The 20,175-nt window shown below is 40.5% G+C and overlaps 1 protein-coding gene across 1 annotated transcript in view; it reads left to right on the plus strand.

The window, feature by feature from the left end:
* Positions 1 to 12,504, plus strand: part of pigg (phosphatidylinositol glycan anchor biosynthesis class G (EMM blood group)) — an 81,009-nt gene extending 68,505 nt beyond the window's left edge. The window contains exons 11-13 of the mRNA XM_005719460.1: positions 1,405 to 1,714; positions 5,338 to 5,501; positions 12,091 to 12,504. Of these exons, the coding sequence (XP_005719517.1) occupies positions 1,405 to 1,714; positions 5,338 to 5,501; positions 12,091 to 12,313 (697 nt within the window). The 3' untranslated portion in view covers positions 12,314 to 12,504. The remainder of the gene's footprint in view (positions 1 to 1,404; positions 1,715 to 5,337; positions 5,502 to 12,090) is intronic.
* Positions 12,505 to 20,175: the final 7,671 nt, after the last annotated feature.

A 20,175-nucleotide genomic window follows, 5' to 3' on the forward strand; every position in this document is an offset into this window, starting at 1 on the left:
TTGAGCCACGATCGCCTGAGTGTAACCAGTGGTTTGCACTTTTTTGTGAAGGCATCTTAGTTGCAAACTTTGACAGTGATGCATCTACCTTCTCTGGTGTGTTTTTGGCTAGATTTTGTGATATTCTGAATGGTTTTTCTTAACCAAGGAAAGAATCTGCACTCAATCTTTTGGTGAGCTGACAAATGCATTCATTCTTTTTAAGGACATGGCATAAAGTCTCATAAAGTTTATTTGGTGCATTGACATATTTATTTCATTATATAATATTGAATGTTGCAGCTACCAAATGGAAGTTCAACACTTGGAATCAACTCCAGATCTTTTATCTACTTAATTTGTCATGAAAGATGAAGGGAGCAGGCCTCACCTCACACATTCCCTTCATTAAATGCTTGTCAGTCAAAACTTCAAATACTTTTAAGCCTCTGAAAATGAGTTACTGTGCATAAAAATGGCTCTATTTTCCAAAACGGTTAATGAAATACTTTCCTTAAACCCCATGATTAAAGTTCAAAGTCTGCCCTTCACACCACCATCGCACCATTATTAGATTTTAAATAAGAGACATATGGACGTACCTGTGTAACCACCACTGTGTGCTACATATCTGTGTGTTTAAAGCAGAAGTACATATCATCTGATGATAACAGTGAGGACCCAGGGAAAAAGTCAACCTGATATACAGTAGTAGGAGTTTTGTAACTGTGGCAACCCGTATAGTTCATCTCTGAGTTTGGACTTTTCCTTGTCATTACTGGCAAAAGAAAGATGAAAATTATTCCTGAGAAATGTTTTACCATTACAAATCAGCTGTCGTGAAATAACCAAGCCAATTTCAGGAGTAGTGTGTTTAACAGCAACATCAGTATGCTTGCTTCTTACACGCAGCAGTGCTCCACCGAACAAGGACAATTTAGATTAAATGTCACATGACCTTAAAATGTACTCAAAGTATGTTAATAGCATCAAATTATAGCGATGCGGGAACCCCGACAGACACCGTGATGGCGAGGAAGTCTGTTTTCCTGCGGCGATTCGTTCTGTCTTCAAGTCTCATAGCTTTAATAATTAATGTTACATTGACATACTGCATACTGAATGAAGGGAGGGTTATGAGTCACAGAAATGTGAGGAATCCTGTGTAACAAGAGACAGGAATATGAAATTAATTAAAGTGGTGAACTTAAAAAAAAACCCTATTGCAACATAAGATCTAAGTCATTCCCTTTCCTCTTGCCCCCAAACCCCTGATCTTTAACTGCTAAACACTTGGATAGTTACACATCCCAGAGTCACTCGCCACAGTTACTTGAATGATGAATGAGAAGTTTAACCGAAACTCAGTTCAGGCTTCCTGCACATGCAACAAATGACTCAGTGTTTGATCTTTCTGTTTTTTAGGGGCACGGTGGAAGCTCGCTTTGTTTACGTCTTCATTTTGGGGATCCTCTTCTCAGGCACCAAGGACCTGTTGCGATCCCAGATCATCACAGCAGATACCAAACTGAAGAGCAGGGGATTATGGGAGATTTACAGTGGCTTGGTTTTGTTGGTTTCGCTGCTCTTCCGTGCTCACAACCTGCCAGTCCTCTGCTGCTGCCTGCTGATCCAGACGCTCATGGCTCAGTTTATCTGGAAGAAACTCCACTATGATGCCGCCCAGACTACCATCATGCACTACTGGTTTGGTCAGGCCTTCTTTTACTTTCAGGTAAGCTGGTTAAAGTTTATTCTTTTTAAATCAAATTATACTGCACAAGTATAATTTGCATTCAGTCTTGTAGAATCTGCATGAATTTGAACTCCTCAAACATTCAACTCTTTATTTTGTTTTGTTGGTTTTCTTCTTTGAAACGTGTAACAGTGAAGCAATGAAGGAGCAGAGGTAGTAAAGGTGGGGGAATTTAAATACCGGGGTCAATCGCTTAATGCAACAGACACAAGAGGTGTGCCGAAGAATTGGGTGTCAGAGGTGATTTGTGACTAAAGCAGAGTGACAAGTGAAAGGAAAGGTTTACAAGACGGTAGTGAGACCTGCTGTGATGTATTGTTTGGAGATGGTGGCACTGACAAAAATACAGGAGGTGGAGGTGTGAGGACTTTGGGAATGACTGAGATGGTCAGGATTAGAAATTAGTACCAAGGGGGCGGTTTGGAGACAAAGTAAAGAGAGGCAAGGCTGAGACAGATTGGACGTGTGCAGTGAAGGGACGGTGGATATACTGGATAAAGGATGTTGTAGATGGAGCTGCCAGGCAGGAGGGAAAGAGGAAGACCTGCAGAAGAAGAACATACAGAGGGTCGATGTGACAGAGGTGGATGCTATGGAGAGGGTGAAATGGAGGTAGATGATCAGCTGTGCAGACCCCTAAAGGGAGCAGCCGAACGACAAAAAAGAAAAGCTCTGTTGGAAAAACATGGATTCTTGGATTAATGCGATTACTTTGTGCCTAAACATTGTTACAAACCAAGCACGTCGCCCCAAAAGTCTCTCCCAGCAGAACAATATGTGCCTGTTTCCTCTGGATCCCAGTCTATTCAGGGATCACAAATCCTGCCAGATCCAAATTGTTCTACTGCACCATCTCATTCATTGTTCTACCTAAGGTTTTTAAAATGGGAGTTTTTTTGGGATTGACTTGCTTTTAGAGCCAACATAAAGTGTCCACTAGAAGTATTTGGTACCTCTGTGTTGGCTTTGTTTGTTTTTTACCCCCAGAGTTTGCCACATATGGGCCTACAGTGTCCATAATGCTAGTCTGCAAGTTTGTTAGCTCAAGCATTTTTAACCCACTTAAGATCACGAAGAGAGCACTTGAGCAATCTCAAGCCTGAGATCTTGGATCGAAGGATTGCTTGACCTCCTCTAAATTTGTGGTCATGTTTAATGTGAGCGCTATATATACAAAAGAAAATAAGACAAAGCATAATAGGTCTCCTTTAAGCGTATCACCAAACACGTTTTCTTGAGAAACCTTACCCACCTTTCCAAATTAACTTTGACTGTTGTGCTGAGTAGTGAATGCGTGTGTGACGCTGTGCGAAAATCACACCTCCCAGAAATACAAAAGGAAGCACAGTGAAGAACAAAACAGTCAGCAAGTGTCTTGATTGTAAAAGACATCTAATTTAACGCCCTGTCACAGAGTGTAGCAACATTTACGGAAGCTATCGCCACTGATAAAGTGCTAGATACTGTAATAGGTGCTGTTCTGGGCAGAGGAAGTGTTTGTGTATAAATCATATTACTTTCATCCAGCTCTACCATGAAGGCCAACCGGACCGGCCGCTTCCCGAGGATGTACGATGCCTCTTCCTCAAAGGCTGGAGAGGAAAACCTACCTTTTGATTCGACTTCCACCTACCGCAGATATTTGATTAGCGACTGTGCATTGTTGTCAACAGCAAACCTCCACGTGGTTAACAATTTAATCACCCTCATCACCCCTCGGGTCATTAATGCTGTGATGGGCTCGGGAATAGACCGCCACCAGACAATTTTCCCATCTAAGCATCGAGGCATGTAATTACAGGCATTTGAGCAAAAACGTTCTCGGCGCAGCTGTAACCATAATGGAAGTGTAAGCAGCGACGTACAGTATAAAAGTTAAGCTCGCTGATGTGAAGAATAACCAAAATTATGTCCAATTAAAATCTAATCCGTGAGTACAGAGGATCGGTGCACCGAGTCTGAACTGTAACACATTAACGGTCTAGAAACAGAGTTGCTTTGTTGTGTTTTCCAAAGATTTGTTATGATTTTTGGCAGAAAGCTTTTGTTTCTAAAGTCCATCTCTTTTGGCATTCAAATGCTAGAAAACACAAGAGGATTATGGGAAGTATTCCAGGTAACATCAGCGGCAGACATCACTAGCATTACAATAAATAAATAAAGTGATATCGTCTGTCTCGATCGTTGGGAGTGACGGATTTTTCTCTGGATTTATCGCCGTCCCCCAAAACCAGATGGTCAGCAAGGCAGCAAGGACGGTGTTTACTCTTCAGATATGAGCCAGTTTGTGCAAATGTTGCCGCATGAGCAGTGACAAGTTCTGCTTCTGTGGAAAACATGATTCATCAGAGAGCAGAACTAAAAGGTGGGCTTGAATACACAGAGCAACTTAGAGCGCATATTTTTTATTCAGGTGATCGAAACCTTGCTACTCACCACGCACTGTAAGCATTTTTAATTTGAAAGGGTGAAAGTGTGCCGCCTGCTCCTCCTCGATATCGACTCCATTAAGGAACCGCATTAGTCCAGCCACACTCTCCGACACTGTCTTGTGAGAATCAATCTTGTCTATAAAAAAACACGTCTTGCAGTTCTTTTTGTTTTTTTTTCTTAAGTGAGACATTTGTTGATGGTGCCAAATGACATTTGAAAGATCGCAGCAGGATTCCAGCAAGCAGAAAATATCCATATGCAGTCTCCAACCTGCTCACTGGTGTCTGCTGTTTGTTTAAAATGGAGCCAGCTGTTAGTGTTTTCCTCCTCTGTGATCGGAGATGTGCTTACAGGAGGGAGGCAAATGCTGACTTGATGCTTGTTGTTGTCTGCGGACCGTCATCACATTTGCTTTTAAGAGGAGAGACACTGTTGATATCTGGGCTTCATTTTCTTTACCTGCCATAACAAACAGCGTCCGTTTAAAATGTTATTATCACTTGTTGTGCACAGAGGGGCAGGTCAGTGGCTTGAGTTACAGGAAAAGTGTGAATGCTGTGGTGTTGGGGGGATTTTATAAACCTTAATAAGTTTGAACAGCAATTACTTTTGTTGTGTCCCTTTTTTTGTAATAAATAAATATATATTTTTTCATTTGAACAAAGTCTTTTTGTCCTTGTAACTATATTTTGCACTTCCAGAAGATTGGGGCTATAAATCCTGATTGCATTGCAGTGATGATATCTTCTAAAGGCTGAGATGAAAAGAAAGTACAACAAAAGTTTTATATTTTCAGTTTACTGCAGACATATTTATCTTGTTCCAGAGAAGCTCAAAATTGGGTGCAAAGTTAAATAAGGCAGAAATCTGTGTTTTGTTTTTCTTTCTTTTTTGTCAAATAAAGAAATAAAATGTGTTTGCTGGTGCATACAGTAGTCTGAGTGCTACTAAGTCCAGCTCCAGACCGAGAGCTGTGTGCGCTGCTCTGGCCAGAGACTGGAAAACAAACAACTGGGCTGCTGGGAAGTGGGCAGAAACTCACAGTAATGATGATAAAGCAAAGCACCAGTTCTTTAGAGCTCTGAAGCACATCCACAGTTCTTTGTTTACTTTTTTTTGTCTGTATATAATGTAAATTATTTGAAGAAGATTTCTTTGTGCACCTGCAGGGGAATTCCAACAACATAGCCACTGTCGACATTTCAGTTGGATTCGTTGGACTGGAAAGCTACATAGAAGCACCTGCCATCTTCTTAACAGCGCTCAGCACTTATGCAGGCCCGCTGCTCTGGGCGTGTCACCTCGTCTGCTACCTTAGCTCGGAGAGAGTCCGGTAAGTTTCAATTTAAAACCCACTATTCACTAGTTTTTGGATTAGCACGGTGATTAGCATCATTGCCTCCAGGAACTCTGGCTTCACAGTCTAAGGGGATGTGGTTAGTGGGGATTAACTGGTAATTCAAAATTCTTCATAGTTGTGAATGTCTGTGTGTAAATGGTTGGCTATGTAAACACACAAAAGAGAAAAAAAATTGCAAACTTTTAGTGTGACTGGAGGTATGCAGGTTTGGAACGAGCTAGAGAGCACTACAAAAATCAGCATCTCGCTCAGAGCTTAAGACAGCTGCTACTAAAAAATGTTCACTCCTAAAACCCCGCATCATTCAGGGTTTTTAAATATTCTCCATAGCTTTCCATTTAAAATTCACCCACCAGTGGATTTATACTGTTATTCCCCATGTGTCTCTGTCTGGATGTATTGTTTTAGGATCTCTATACTGTACTTTAGGAGTTTCAAGGTGCTTTTAAAGATTTATGTTAGTATTAGGATACAGAATTAAAAATGATATTTATCGTGATGTCTCGACCCCTGTTTACAAGCTCAGGATGGCTTTTGGGGATTTTACAAATCACTGTTTTATGCGTAATTATGATTGTAACTGCATTTTAATTGATTTGTGTATAAAATGAAAGTGAAGTGAACTGCAGGAACCTTCCTGGTGTGAACTATTTGTCTCAAGCTTAGAAAACAAGTGTTATTTATGTGTCACCAATTTCCAGCAACAGTCACTAGGGCTGTTTGATATAACGAGATATATCGGATGATGATATGAAAACATCTATCGTTTCATACGCCATCGTTTGTTTCGTGGTGTCGCAAAATAAACTGTTTACAGCAATATTTTTTCATCATTCTGATGGTCACTGTAGAATTTCTTTCTCTCTTTCTCTTATATTTAATATAACCACACTACGGACGGACAAGCGGTTGTTTTTAAGCGTTGTCGTTAGCAACAACGACGGTAAAACCATCGCGTGGCTCCGCTGTCCAGTTGTTTATTTTCCACATAAACTTTTCACAATAAAGTTGAAGATCATATTGAGATTTTTCAAAATAAACTGAATCAAGTGAAATAGTATGCAGAGTGTTTATGGACGAGAAGCTAAAAAGAGCCGTCAGGTGCTAAAAAATAAACCTTAGAACAGGCGTTTCCCTGCAGCACGCTGTGTAATAAATACTCAAAGAAAACTGCAGCCGTTTCAACATATGTAACACTCGACTCCAGGTACACCACGCCCAGCTGAAAACACTTTAACCAAGTCGAGTTGCCCGAGATTCACAGAATTTACAGAAAATGTAACATTTTTTTGATACATATCGTTGTCGGGACGATAAATGTCTCATATCGGGATATGAGATTTTGGTTATATTGCACAGCCCTAACAGTCACAGTACAGACCATAAATATTAGAGTGAAAACCCCAACAGTCCCCCTGTAAGCAGTCACTTGGCAACAGTGGGAAAGAAAAACTCCCTTTAAACAGGAAGAAACCACCAGCATAACCAGGCTCCCCCCTTCTTGGCTTCAAGGATTGCTCGATCTTGTATGTGCTCCTGGTGGCATGACCGTAACCTGAATAGCTAAAAGAAAAGGATAAATGGTTGAAGCATCCAGCGTCTGTGACGAGCTGGTAGTCGTTTCGATTCCATAATCCAAAGTCATGCACAGCAATTCTATACGTAAGTCCTACATGATCGAAGTTTCCACTGTCAGCTGGGTTGCATAAAAACATTGTTGTAATCACTTTTTATATAACTGAACGTTTGAAACGACGCCCAGTTTGTAATCCATTCATGAGAAAACATTTGGAACATTGGTAGGTGTCACTGATGGAGAGGCACTTGTGCTCTTCGAAACGTGGTATGTCAGCCAAAGCTTTGGGCGCAGCCGCTCTGCGTTATAACCAAATTCAAACACACTCCTCTCTCTCACTGTCTTTTGTGCCCTCTGTGCCAGCACCGCCACACACCAGCATCGCTATTACAGTTACTTTTGACTGTTGTTTGTTTGTTTCATACTTTTTCAGCCTGTGGGTGGGACAGTGCTGGCGCGCAGAAATGCTATGTTAATTAGTTTACTCGTGGCAACGAGGATCATTCCTTGGAGGGTATCAAAGATGCATGTAAACAGCTTAACCTGCGGTAGACCTCCACTGGAGAGGGGCCAGTAGCTGGGCTGCTGTATGTGTGTGAAAGCAGCCAATAACTAGCGCTTCCTCTCAGCGTGAGGCCTCTGCACAGCGCTGAGTGATGAGGTCTGTGGCTGGGCAGCAGCTGCCCTGCTGATAGAGCCAAAACTAAAATGCTATTTTAATGCAGACAAAAGATACTGTTTGTGTAAAAGGAGTCATTTTAGCCTGCCTCCTATGTTATAATGCCAGCAACTAAAAAGCGGAGATATATATGCAAGTCTGCTGCCTTGAGATATAAAGAAATCTTACTTTATGTAATAAAATGTGTGAATTTTGTTGGCAAAAAGAATGCATAGAAATTAGACTGTAGAGGGTGAAAATACCCATACATGATTTATATTCTTAATAGTCCTTGATCCCACATTTGAATAAGCTGTGTTTAACATTTCAGTAGTTGAGACGGTCTTTGATTAAAAAGTTCCATCCTTCTGAATTGTTTTTTTTTTTTCTTTTTGCTGCTTTCAGCGGGGTATAAAAATGAAAAATGTGATCCAGTAGTCCAGCACTGTGGTCGGTTTTGTCTCGACCTTTCGTTTAGTACTGATGTGTCATCAAAAAAGCCACGTAGTGTCCATCACAGTGTTTTTGGAGAACATCTGGTCAGACATCCACGGGAATCTCACCCTAAGTGCTCTAAATAGGTCGGAAATATCAACATAAACTAATTTTATCCTGCAGTCGAGTATCACACAAACACACGCACAGCAGCAAAGGAAAATTACTTTACGTGATCCAATAAAAGCATGATACCTGAGATGTCTAGTTGTAATTATTGCATTTACAGTAAGTTGAAAATAGCTCCTGAAAACGTTGCTTCTGAGAAAGCCCGTTCAAACGCAGCACCTGCATTGATCGGTTGTAAACTTGAACCTAAACTGGAGCAATGAAAGCAGGCGGTAAATTCCATTTAGATCGACGGCGTAATTGCAGCCAGTTATGGGATTTGGTGCCTGGCAGCCTCGCCATGTTCACTGTGGTTTTATCCTCTGAATAGCCAAGTGGGAAACCCATCAATTTCATATGTAGGCTGTAATGAACGCTGCAGCCTCTGGAGGGGGTTAACACCGCCCAGCTGATGGTAAACATCACACACTGCATTCCAGTGCAAAAAACTTTCCTGCTTGTCATCACTCATCCACAAAAGACTTACCTCTAATAGGTGCTCAGAGGTACTCTGACTAATGGCGCTAAAATAATCTCAGTTAGTTTAAAATTCACTCTGCAGCGTCAGCAGCTGGAACACGAGGCTTGTACTGGAAGTCCTCATCTGCTGAGTAATGACATCAAACTAAATCATTATTTACACACAGTGTGTTTTTCTTTGTCTTAATCCACTGTAGGTTTTGTAATCTGTGAGATTTCATTCATTCAGCATAAGGCACATTCATGCTGATTTATTTCTAAGACACTTTGCAAGAGTGACAAGTGTCAGTCTCTCAGCATCTGCATGCTCGTGAGCTTTAAGGTGAAATGATTTACTGAAATAGATTGTAGTTAAAAACGAGACAAACTGTAAAGTGAAGTGTTAGGAAGGTGTTTTTTGAAGGTTAGGTCTGATATTAGGGGTAAAGTTAGAATTAGGTTAGAGTTTAACACACAGAGCCAAACAGACATGCTTGTAAATATATTTGTGGCCCTTTCCTTGCACACAGAGTGGAGCAGGCTACGGTCACAGCTTTGCTCAGAGAGCAGCTTTTAGCCAAAACATGAGAACCATTTACCAAAAAAATCCTCAAACTTGGCACTGATTTACTCTGGTCCTCAGCAACGCACCCACCAAGAGTGAAGCAGATAAACATGTTAACTTGGGTAACAGTTACAGTTAGTTTCTCACAGCATTAGTACAATGAGCCTTAGTTACACCCTTAGCGATTTTGTAAACTATCAGTTTTTATAGGTATTGTTCACAGGTTTCGCAGACTGTCTGTGCATTCTCGTGACCCACCTTAGAGGTCGCCTATGAGGCAGCACACAGAAATAGACCCCAAGATGTTTTGATATGAGCAACTCTGTGGAAGTAGGCGTAACAGCAAACACAAACAGAGAATGGTGGCGTTCAGTTTTCTATTTCCCCATTTTTTTTTATGCAGCTTTATATTTCTACTTTACTGTGACGTGACATGACATGCACCAATTTGTCAGTCATAGTTTTAAAAACGAGTCCATTAGGGCAGCAAAAGCAACCAGACATATTTAAATATATCATCTCAACCTCTTACTGTGATGTTAAAAAGCAGGAATATGTTCATATTATTATCTATAGTGCCTGGAAATATCCATTAGAGCTTCCAGGGGTAGTTTTTAGTTCAGTGTTGACAGGCTGTGCGTACTGTAGTCTATCTAGCATGCCAGCAGTTTGGATTGAATGACAATAATGGGTGTTTTCAAGTGTCGTGGTAGCTGTTTTCACTTCCAAAGAAGTGGTTTATGTCACTTTGGAGATGTTTGAAATGTGTCTGTACACACAGGGTTTCACCAGTCATCAGTCCATCACAAGCTTTGTGTGTAAAGCTTTTATCAGGCTGGTGTAGCTAAAAGCATAAGAAGCAAGAGCACATGGCTAATTAGCATATCATGCATAATGCAGGCTACTGAAGCTACAGTCACTCGGGCTATATTGATACACATGCTGTTTACACCAACGCTAAATGTAATGCAAGCAAACACTCAGGTAAACTGTGCGTGTATTCCCACTAGAATGCTTGGCTAACATGCCTGTAGCTTCTTTGCAGTTCACTACAGCGATGAAGTTTTCTGCACCTTTTTTATGCAATAATTACATGACACCAAGGATATTTTAATCTTGTTACAAACCTAGTGTTTCCAATTAAAAGTAATCAACTCAAGTCAAGAGGAGGTCACAGCAGCGACACTTTGCAGCAGTAAAGTGTGATAGTTAATATGTCTAAATTCAGGTACTTCCATCTTTACAGTGTCATCAAATACTCAACGATCATGGGAAAAAGAAATGTCCTGTGCAGACATGTGAAAACTAACTACACCCCATGATTCAGTAGCTTGTAGAACCACCTTTCGCAGCAGTAACTTAAAGTAATTGGTTCCTGTATGACTTTATCAGCCTCTGACATCACTGTGGAGGGATTTTGTGCCGCTCTTCTTTACAGCCATACATTTATACACAGCTCTCTTAAGTTCTCACCACAGCGTTTCATCAGGTCGATGTCCGAACTTTGACTGGACCTTTGCAGCTCCTTGATTCTTTTCTTGTTCAGCCATTCTGGTGTAGATTTGCTGCTGTGCTTGGAGTCATTGTCCTGTTGCATGACCCACTGTGGGCCAAGCTTTAGCTGTCAGACAGATGGCCTCGCATTTGACTCTAGAATACAGTGGAACCCCGGCTTACGAAGACCCCATTTAACGAAAAATTCAACTTACAAAGGCACTTAACGGCAATATTTCTTCCCCGTGGTACGACAAAATGCCCGTGTAATGAAATAGATAAAATAGAAAATTTAAAAAAATTAAATTACATAATGTTATGTACATGTACACGTACGTATGCATGCATGCATACGTATGCTTTCTTCAACCTCCACCACTTCCACCTCCACCAAGAACTTCGTCTTCAGACTCTACAAAACAAAGACTGAGTTTCTGAAAATGTTAGCTTCCACTAAGTAACATGATGTGGCTTTTGGAGATTTTAATAATGTTTATTCAAATGATTTCTGCCTCTACAACTGAGGAAAGCGCAGTAACAATGATACACACAAGCCTTTTATTTTCTCTGTTATCCACTGAGTCGTAAAACGTGATTATCAGTATTGGTCAGTCTTTGATCCACTCGTGTGTTTCTATCTATCCATCTGCTAACCGGTCTACCTAGCATGTCACCTACTCCTTTGGTTTGCCTTCCTGTCTTGTGAAAAGACTTAAAGTTCCTCCCCTTCAGCTGGGACTCTGCCTGCTGTAATGAAGAAGATCCCTTAGCAAACCGGCGCATGTGTTTCAGTGTATTACAGACCGAGTCTTTTGTATATCTGTGCGTGTTTGGCTTTACATCATCATCATCGTCTCCTAATCTCCTCGCGCCATCCCATCTTGCAGGTTTTAGAGTCATTAACTTCTTTATCAGAATTTGCCAGCAATCCGCATTACTGTGCCAAGATAATTGGATCAGAGTCTTCTCCTGGGTACATGTGTAAAGGAAAAAATGCGAAATTGTGGCCTCTGCTATGAATCACTGAGCAATCTGCATTTTTAGCGAGTCAACTTCATCACGACAAACATGAAGCAGCTTCAGATGACCTTGGCTTACATCAAAACTTTTCTACACAGGAAGTTTTGACTATTATCCACAGTACAGTCGCCTGCTTTGCTCTCTGCAGTGCATCTTCCTCTCTGATGAATCCTTTTCCTCTCCACAGGAGCCCGGTTGCAGTCGGCCATGGTTGCTACTGTTTGGCCCTGCTGAGGTCTGTGCCAGCCGCAGCCTACATAGTGCTGGTAACTGTTCTGCGCTATCATCTCTTCATATGGAGTGTCTTTTCACCCAAATTACTGTACGAATCCATGCATCTCCTGCTGACTGCAGGAGTCTGTCTCTTCTTCATCACCATGGAACAAAGCCCCAGCTCAAGTAAGTCTTAGGAAGCCAAAGACTGAAAATCCCCCCTAAAGGATCAGACTTGGTCTTATACTGTGTGGGACTTTCAGCCTGATCCACGCTACAGTGTACTCACCTTCACTCTCTAAGTTAATTCTGTTCACATTATGTGAATAGATGTTTGTGAACTCTGTTGCAAAAAATACTTCGGGGATGCACTTTTAATGTATTTTTGAGAAGCATATTTAAATATTTAATTCTTTTCCAAAAAGAAAAGTGTTGAAGAGAATGAATAAAAATGAGATGATGTAAAGATTTTAGAGGGTTTTTTTTTTTTACATACCTCAGGGATGAGTGTACAGTGAGCAGCAACGGGCGCTTTGACTCCATGATTAATTGAATGACTTTGATGTTACACTGGAGAGCTTGATGTGAATGTGCTGTGAGCGTTTGATAATACTTGTTTTAGTCTCGACTTGCACCCTCATAGTTGTTTTCACTTATTCATGCTGAGCTTTATAGTGGTGAAAATGTACAGACTAATGCTGAGAAATATGCGATGTCACTAAAGTGAAAAAGATCTTACTTAACAGTAGTTTGAGCACACGTACAAATACTAATGATTATGACTCAGTTCCATTTAGCTGCTTCAGTTTCAGTCACGGGACCTGATTTTTCTTTCTGAAAATCTTGTGAATGCGATAACTTGAGAACAAAGCAACGTAGATTTTGATTTGATACTATAGGCGTGTTTTCTAGGAGGCTGGCAGTTGTCCGAATTGTTCGCCTCTATGGTAGAGATCAAATACTGGAAATACCTCCTTAGATATTTTGCCATCTGTGTTCTTACCACGTTGTTTCATGCAGGCTATATGAATGTGAATAACCAACCTTTTTACTAGATGGAGTTTAAAACTATATACCACAACAATCACAACAATAAAATGATTAGATTAATAATAAAACTTCTTCCTGCTGAAGAATCAATTTGCTTTTCCTTTATTAAGTCTTTGATCATCTCTTAAGTAAAACTAAATAAGATCGACTTTATTTATTCCAAAAGTTAGAAAGTTACTGTGAAAAACATGAAAACCAACCTAGCTGTTTTTTATATTGGTGACTAAATTTTTTGTATATAGCGCCAAATCACAACAATAGTTACCTTGAGGCACTTTATATTGTAAAGTAAAGACCCTACAATAATCCAGAGAAAACCCCAACATTCAGCTGACCCACTATAAGCAAGCACTTGGTGACAGTGGGAAGCAAAAACTCCCGTTTAACAGGAAGAAACTTTCAGCAGAACCAGGCTCAGGGAGGGGCGGGGCCATCTGCTGTGAGCTGTTGTTTGTTTTATATCACAAAACAAAACAGCTCAGAAAAGTCAAACATACACAAGAGAAGTTACACAGAAACATGAGATTACATCTCTGACCCGACCCACTCTGAGACCTCCAGAATCCCAGTCCATCCATGTCGCTGCAGTGCTTTATGAACTCTGCTCACTGCGTTTCCTTTGGGCTTAGTACGGACAAGTTTGATGAACTGATTGTCTTCCACACACCACAGGTTACCCATGGAAAAGGCATTAACTATGATCCCAGAAGCGAGCAACATGACAACATAACCCCCTGTAAACTAAGTTACAATTTCCATGAAATGAAGTGAGAGAAGATTTCTAAAAAGTACTTCATGCAAAGCAACAAGAAGAGTTTTAGTAAAGTAGCATAACCTTCATATTTGGCCTGTAAACAGTCAGGTAATAATAAAGGTAGCACTGAAGCTCTTTTCCTTTGCATTCAACCAGCTCAGCTATGGCTGCCAAACACTTTTTTATGTTTTGACAATATTTGACAATTCGACCACAACCTCAGTTGCCTTTTGTCACAGCACGATGAGCTCAGGTGTAAATGATAAAAAAAAAAAATCATTTCAACTTCCTGTTGCTCATGCTGGCTGCTGCGTCTTACGGGAGTCATTGTTGGTATTTTTAGTACTACGTGTGCTTTCTCCGTGTTCATGTTAAAACACCTGCTGTGAGAAAGTGTGTGTGTTGTCTCGGTTTAAAAGGTCCAACAACATTAGCAGAAGTTCGAGGGGGACGTCAATCAAGTGGAGCTCCTTTGTGCCCACTCAGTCTTGAGAAAAGAGTCTAATCAGGCAAGTGTGAGTGAAAACAGCTGTGTGGGTGTAACATGGGGGTGCAGAGTGGGAGTTTTCGAGCACATCGCACAATATTTCCAGTACGCTGCACGAAACCGTTAGCTAAACTGTGTTCTTTTCTTTCTATTACTGTTTTTGTAACTGTAACCATCCAGTGTCTGGTGACATTCTGAAAGATGCGGACACAAAAGAAGTTCAGACTTTGGTGTTCGATATGTTCAGATGAAATGAGCAGTTATGTCTGTGGGTCTTTTTGTGTCTTTGCTGCATTAGCCTCCTTTACGAACTCGTATCCCAGTAAATGACCACATTCATATGAAGTTGAGCTCAGTAAAGTTAGCAAACAGGAAAGAGTTTGATGTTGCGTATAAACCTAAATAACTTTTGTTCAGCTTCAAATCCAAATTTCAGCTTTTGATAAAAGGACGAATAATGCTGTTGTTTTTTTCCATTCAGTCTTTTTTGATTTTATGTTTCACTGAAGCTTTACATGTTCTTACTGCACAGAGGCAGCATTTGTTTGAGCTCATTGCTGTTTGTCTTTTGATTTCTACTTGCAAAATTGCGAAATTGCAGCTGGTAAAAATCCAAAACTGTGTGGCGGTTTATAAACACTGCAGAACAAGTTCCAGAAAGACTGGGTTAATAATTCTTCTTCTTTTCAGTAGGGCTTTATTTCACATGATGAATTGTTCTCGTTTGGATTTCGATGCACGACTCGTAAAATTTTGTGTCTGCCAGAGGGCCGCGGACATAAACTTTGTTTAACGTCCACTCAATCTGTTTCTTCAGTATAACTGAGAATCCCACCAAAGTAAAACTGGCATGTAAGCTGGCTTCAATCCAAAGCAATAAGAGTATGGAGCCAAGAGAGCAAACAATGTGTCCCTGTCCAAGTACTTGATGGAGCTCACTGTGTGCTTGGACTCTTGTTTTGAAAGTAAAGTCTGAGTTGCAGTGAAGACTGGAGCACTCATCAAACCTCCTGTTTGGCTTCAATTTTGTATAATTTGTTAAAAGAAAATATCCCCGCCTCCAACACAAAAAGCTAGACTTTTAATCCAGCGGGATGTGGTGTAAAGTAGAAAGTAAGACATCATTCCAGCAGTTATTTTGTTGACTCATGGGCTTTTGACGTCGACGAACAGAAGCAACTGCTTCAAAGCTTCTTGTTGATCATAACCTGGCAGTTCTAACCAGGAAAAAAAATCAAGTTGAAAGACTCGGTATGCATCTTTTCACCTCCAGACACCAAAGTGAATCTCATGTTCCCGCCCCAACACTTGTCACTCACCTTGATGAGCTGTCTGCATTGAAACAGCGTCTCACCCGGGGCGAAGATCACTGACTCCCTCCCCCCGAGGCGTCAGAGAAGCAGGTGCCAAACTGGGAAAAGTGGGGGAAGAGGAGGCAACACTGGTGTTCCATGTTTTCCTGAATAGATTTTTGTTTGATGCGAGGTGAGCTCGTCACCTTTTATTTTGCCGCCGTTGTTGTTGCTGTGACTCACCTTGACAGGGACCTCACTGCTTACTACATCGGCACAGAATGGAATTTAAATGCCCCGAGCATCATTGGAAAGTCAGACAAACAAGAGGATTTGCATTTGAATGCAGGGGGGGTCAGGGGCAGACACACACTGCATATGGATCACTGCAGGTGAGCTGGTTTGCATTACAGGGAGGACACATTTAGCTTTTTTTCTTCTTTCTTTTTTTGGTGGAGCCAGCCTCAAAGCTAAACTGGCAGCATCTTATTGTCAAGTGCCTTTTTCCTCTCCTTAGTTCAACGAGGAATCTCACAAAGATATCAAAGTGTGATGTAAATAGTTGATGAACCAGATAATGATCTACAGGATTATTCTGTCAGCATGCTTCACTTCGCTTGACTTGTCCAATGGTCTCGCACTGTCTTTACAAGTCGAGCTCTTGATCCGACTAAATCTGGATTCCCATACTGTGTTTTTTTTTGGGTTTTTTTTACCAAGATCTCCTCCTGTGATTGTAAAGTGATTTAGAAAAATTTAGAATGACAGCAACACATTTTCTCAGATGGAGATCGATTTTCTGTTTTTTGTAAGAATAAAACATTATGAACCACTCTGTGAGAACTGCAGCGCCGATGATGAATTATGCTTGAAAAGAGTAACATCCGTCTGCATCTCATCGGCCTTGTGAAAAATCTTGTGAAGCTGCATTATAATCCTGACCAGTTCTGTTGAGTTTGACAAACTCCTGCAGTCGAAAAGCTTGATTTATAGTACTGCGCTGAATCCCTGCGGAGCACGCACCGTGGTGGGTGACATCATTGTTTGCAATGATACTTGAGTGCGGATGTCTCTGCGCTGCCCTGTCATCATAAGTAAAAGTGAGCTGATCAGGCTGGAAATGAATGATAGGATAGCTTATGAATATCCAGCAAAACAAAGGTTACTTTATCAAAATGCAGGAAAAAGAGAAGACTTCAGTAACAGCATGGTACTAAAAAAAAAGACAGTATGGCACATGTCCACATTGTAAGAATATCTTAGAAAATAGAATAGAATAGAATAGAATTCAACTTTATTGTTATTGCCCATGTCTGGATATAGCCGTTTGTGAAATCACCTGTTGCATCTGTGCTCCACAGCTGGTTACAAGCTAGCGTTATGCCAGCTAATGTTAGACATGCTAAATTATGCTAAAATTCACCTTCCCACTGTTTGATTAGATTTTTACCCCGTATTAGAGTTTATTGTTTAAGTCCAACAATGTTCTTATCCTTTATTTATCCAGCTAAAAGTCTCGCTGAGATTAAATCCTTTTTTCCAAGACCTAGCCGAGAGCCACTTTATATAAAGTTTCATTAAAGCTGGCTAACAGCAGCTAACACAGGCTAACAGCAGCTAACAGCAACAAAAACAGCAGCACTTACCAGCAGAAAGGTTTACGATATCCTCAACAACTGACGTCAGTGTCCTTGTCATCAGACAGAAGTGAACTTTACTTTAGACTGACATATTGGACTCCTTTCAGAAAGTTTTACAGTTTTCTTCCGGAACAAATAGTCACTCGAATTGTCACTTGAATTAGGAGGGATGAGAAAACAGAATTGAGTTGACTGCAAGCTGCAATTGTACACACTGTAACTTTAAGCTTTAACATTAGCATATTTATTGTCACCATGTTTGGTTAGTTGGAACCAGAGGTGATTACACTTGGATAAAAAGGCAGAGTGCTAAGTCATTAGCTAACGCTAGCCACTGTAGTTAGCAAGTGGCATTGAGAGTTTTTACACATGCAAAGTAAGACACACAAATATCGAACATTTAGTGCTAAAAAATAGACAAATAAATATTAAATGACTGACAAAACTCATGCGCAAACGTCTTGGATAACCTGTACCACTCACGCCGCAATATCATTTGTAATTCTATAATTCCACACTAGGCTCTAGCTACCTTTGTCAGAACACCCGACAGTCAAAGCTGCCACTACCACTGTCCAGCTGAATTATAAAAATTAAAAAGGTGATCACATTCAGAGAGGGGACACTATCTATAGAGACCAAGGTAGTAGTTTCTTTTTGTTTTTTAACATGGGACTCTGGGATTGATTTACTTGATTTACTGCAGTTTTTCGCACTTAAGCTTTAGCTTCATTTTTAACCTTCTTAAGTTGCTGCTTGAAAAATATCTGCTATAGCATTAGTGCTTTCAGGGAGTTGTGGCAGCTTTATTTGATTACTTTTGTTAGAAAGTGCATGCCAGATCATCTCTATAGAACACAGTACACTATAAATCAGGTTCCAGGGTTGGTTTTATGATTAGAGCTTTTGTTTAATTTATGGGGTTATTTTGTTGTCTATAGGTGGGTATTTTTTTCCTCGTTTCTGTTAATACTGTCTGTTAAATGTCCAATGAGACCAAGACTTGGATCAAACATTTAAAGAATGCAATAAGCTGTTGTCAGGTGAAGAAAAGGGGTTTTATTGATCAGTCGTCACTTCAAAACAAGAGGAGGAGATGATGTTTGAAAACCAGAATTGTTGTCTGCTTCATTGTAGCTGAAATGCTCGACTCACAGTAAAGAGCCGAGTTCGTTTGTTAAGTTATTTAATCTTTTTGAAAACTTCACAATTCATCTATAAAACGGTCAGAAGCCTCGGAACAGCTTCTCACCAGCGTGATGAGGCAACACTGTGACAGTTTAAACTCCTTCCTCTGTATCCAAGTATCCAGCAGACCATGAAATGGATCCGAATAATTGTTTTGTTCACATGGTCGAAAGCTTTTAGGCATGTGTTGTACATCACATCATAACCTGACTGTGTGGGGGGTTATTTTTGCCCATCTGTGTTGAGATGACTCTTGTATTTCTGTGTGACCTGCACTCCACATTCCACAGTGATGTCAGTCTGTTTTTAAACCTTTTTGTTTTCTCCTGTTCATAATTTGGCAACAGCCCTCATGTTTTCTTTTGTTGTATTTTGTTTTTTCCTAATCTAGCCTGTGGTAAACTATGCAATTCATACTGTTTCTGTATTCAAACACTTCACTCCTCTGTCTGTATTTGATGAATTAGGTGTTTAATCAGATGAAATCTGCCTTTATGTTGAAAATCCCTCTTTTATATCTGTAGTTCTCTGAGTTAGTGTTTGGGGTTTGTTTATTAATGTGAAAAGTGACAGACCTACAAGAATCATCTGTTTATGTTCTCCATATTAAAATAAAAGACTTCCTCTGCAGGATTTGTGTGATTCCTACAAGCTGTTACATTAAGTGTTTTGATAAGGATGTGCACACGTTCCTCCTGTGATATTAGTGATTAGCTGCCCATTAAATTGTCTTTCAGCTTCTTGCATCCTGGGTGGAAGCCATCTGTCTTGATTCCTCCTGCTCTGGAGGATGGATGACATATGATGCACTTTTCACTAGAGTCTCAAAGTTTCCTACTGATTTAGTAAAATTGGACATAAAACCATCTGTGAAAGGGCACCTAGCGTATCTTAACATACAGTATAGAAGTAGGAGGATGATAATTTAGTAATCATCCCTCTATCTGCTATCCACCCACTAAATAATTATTTTATGCCTTCAGGAGCTGGACTTCAATGCCACCATTAAAGGAGCCACACATTCCACGCTCTGCTCGCTTCTGAGTAGGAGTCTCTTTTAAAACCTCCAAAGCGATGATGCACCCAAGATGTGTTATAGCCCTCATGCCACAAATGTAAGGCACACAAAGCTGAATTCAGTGAGCTTTTAATTGAAAATATTGACTCGAAACTAGAAACCAGCTGGAAATAATAGATACACACGTGAAAGCATCGATATGGTTGGTTTGTGCAGTTTTAGGCCATACTTAAGTACACATATCTAATATTTCCTTCTTTTGCTTGTTTTCATGATGCACGGTGCTCTATGTAGGCTGTTAAGAGTTTCCTCTTGGCTGAATTCAAGCAATTCAAGTTGAATCCAATCACCTTTTTTCTACAGCTTTTGAGTAATCGTGCCTTCTAGCTTGCTCTGAGGGATTGAGGTGTTCCCAGGCCTTAGGGCCCACTTTTTGATTCCCGGGTTCACGAGAGCTTCTGATCAGATGAGCAGACTCCCGTCCAATTGGCAAAGGTGCCGCCAGGTGTCCAAACAGTCAAACTTCACTTTTCAATGTCAAGTTTTAATATTAATTTTCGAGCTAAAGTCAGCGGACTTACCAGACTCATCCGACACAAGAGCTTTTGCTTGTGTGAGAACTCCCTTTCC

This window comes from Pundamilia nyererei, unplaced genomic scaffold, assembly GCF_000239375.1.
Source record: "Pundamilia nyererei isolate P.nyererei 1_Seehausen unplaced genomic scaffold, PunNye1.0 scaffold00001, whole genome shotgun sequence".
Taxonomy (NCBI): domain Eukaryota; kingdom Metazoa; phylum Chordata; class Actinopteri; order Cichliformes; family Cichlidae; genus Pundamilia; species Pundamilia nyererei.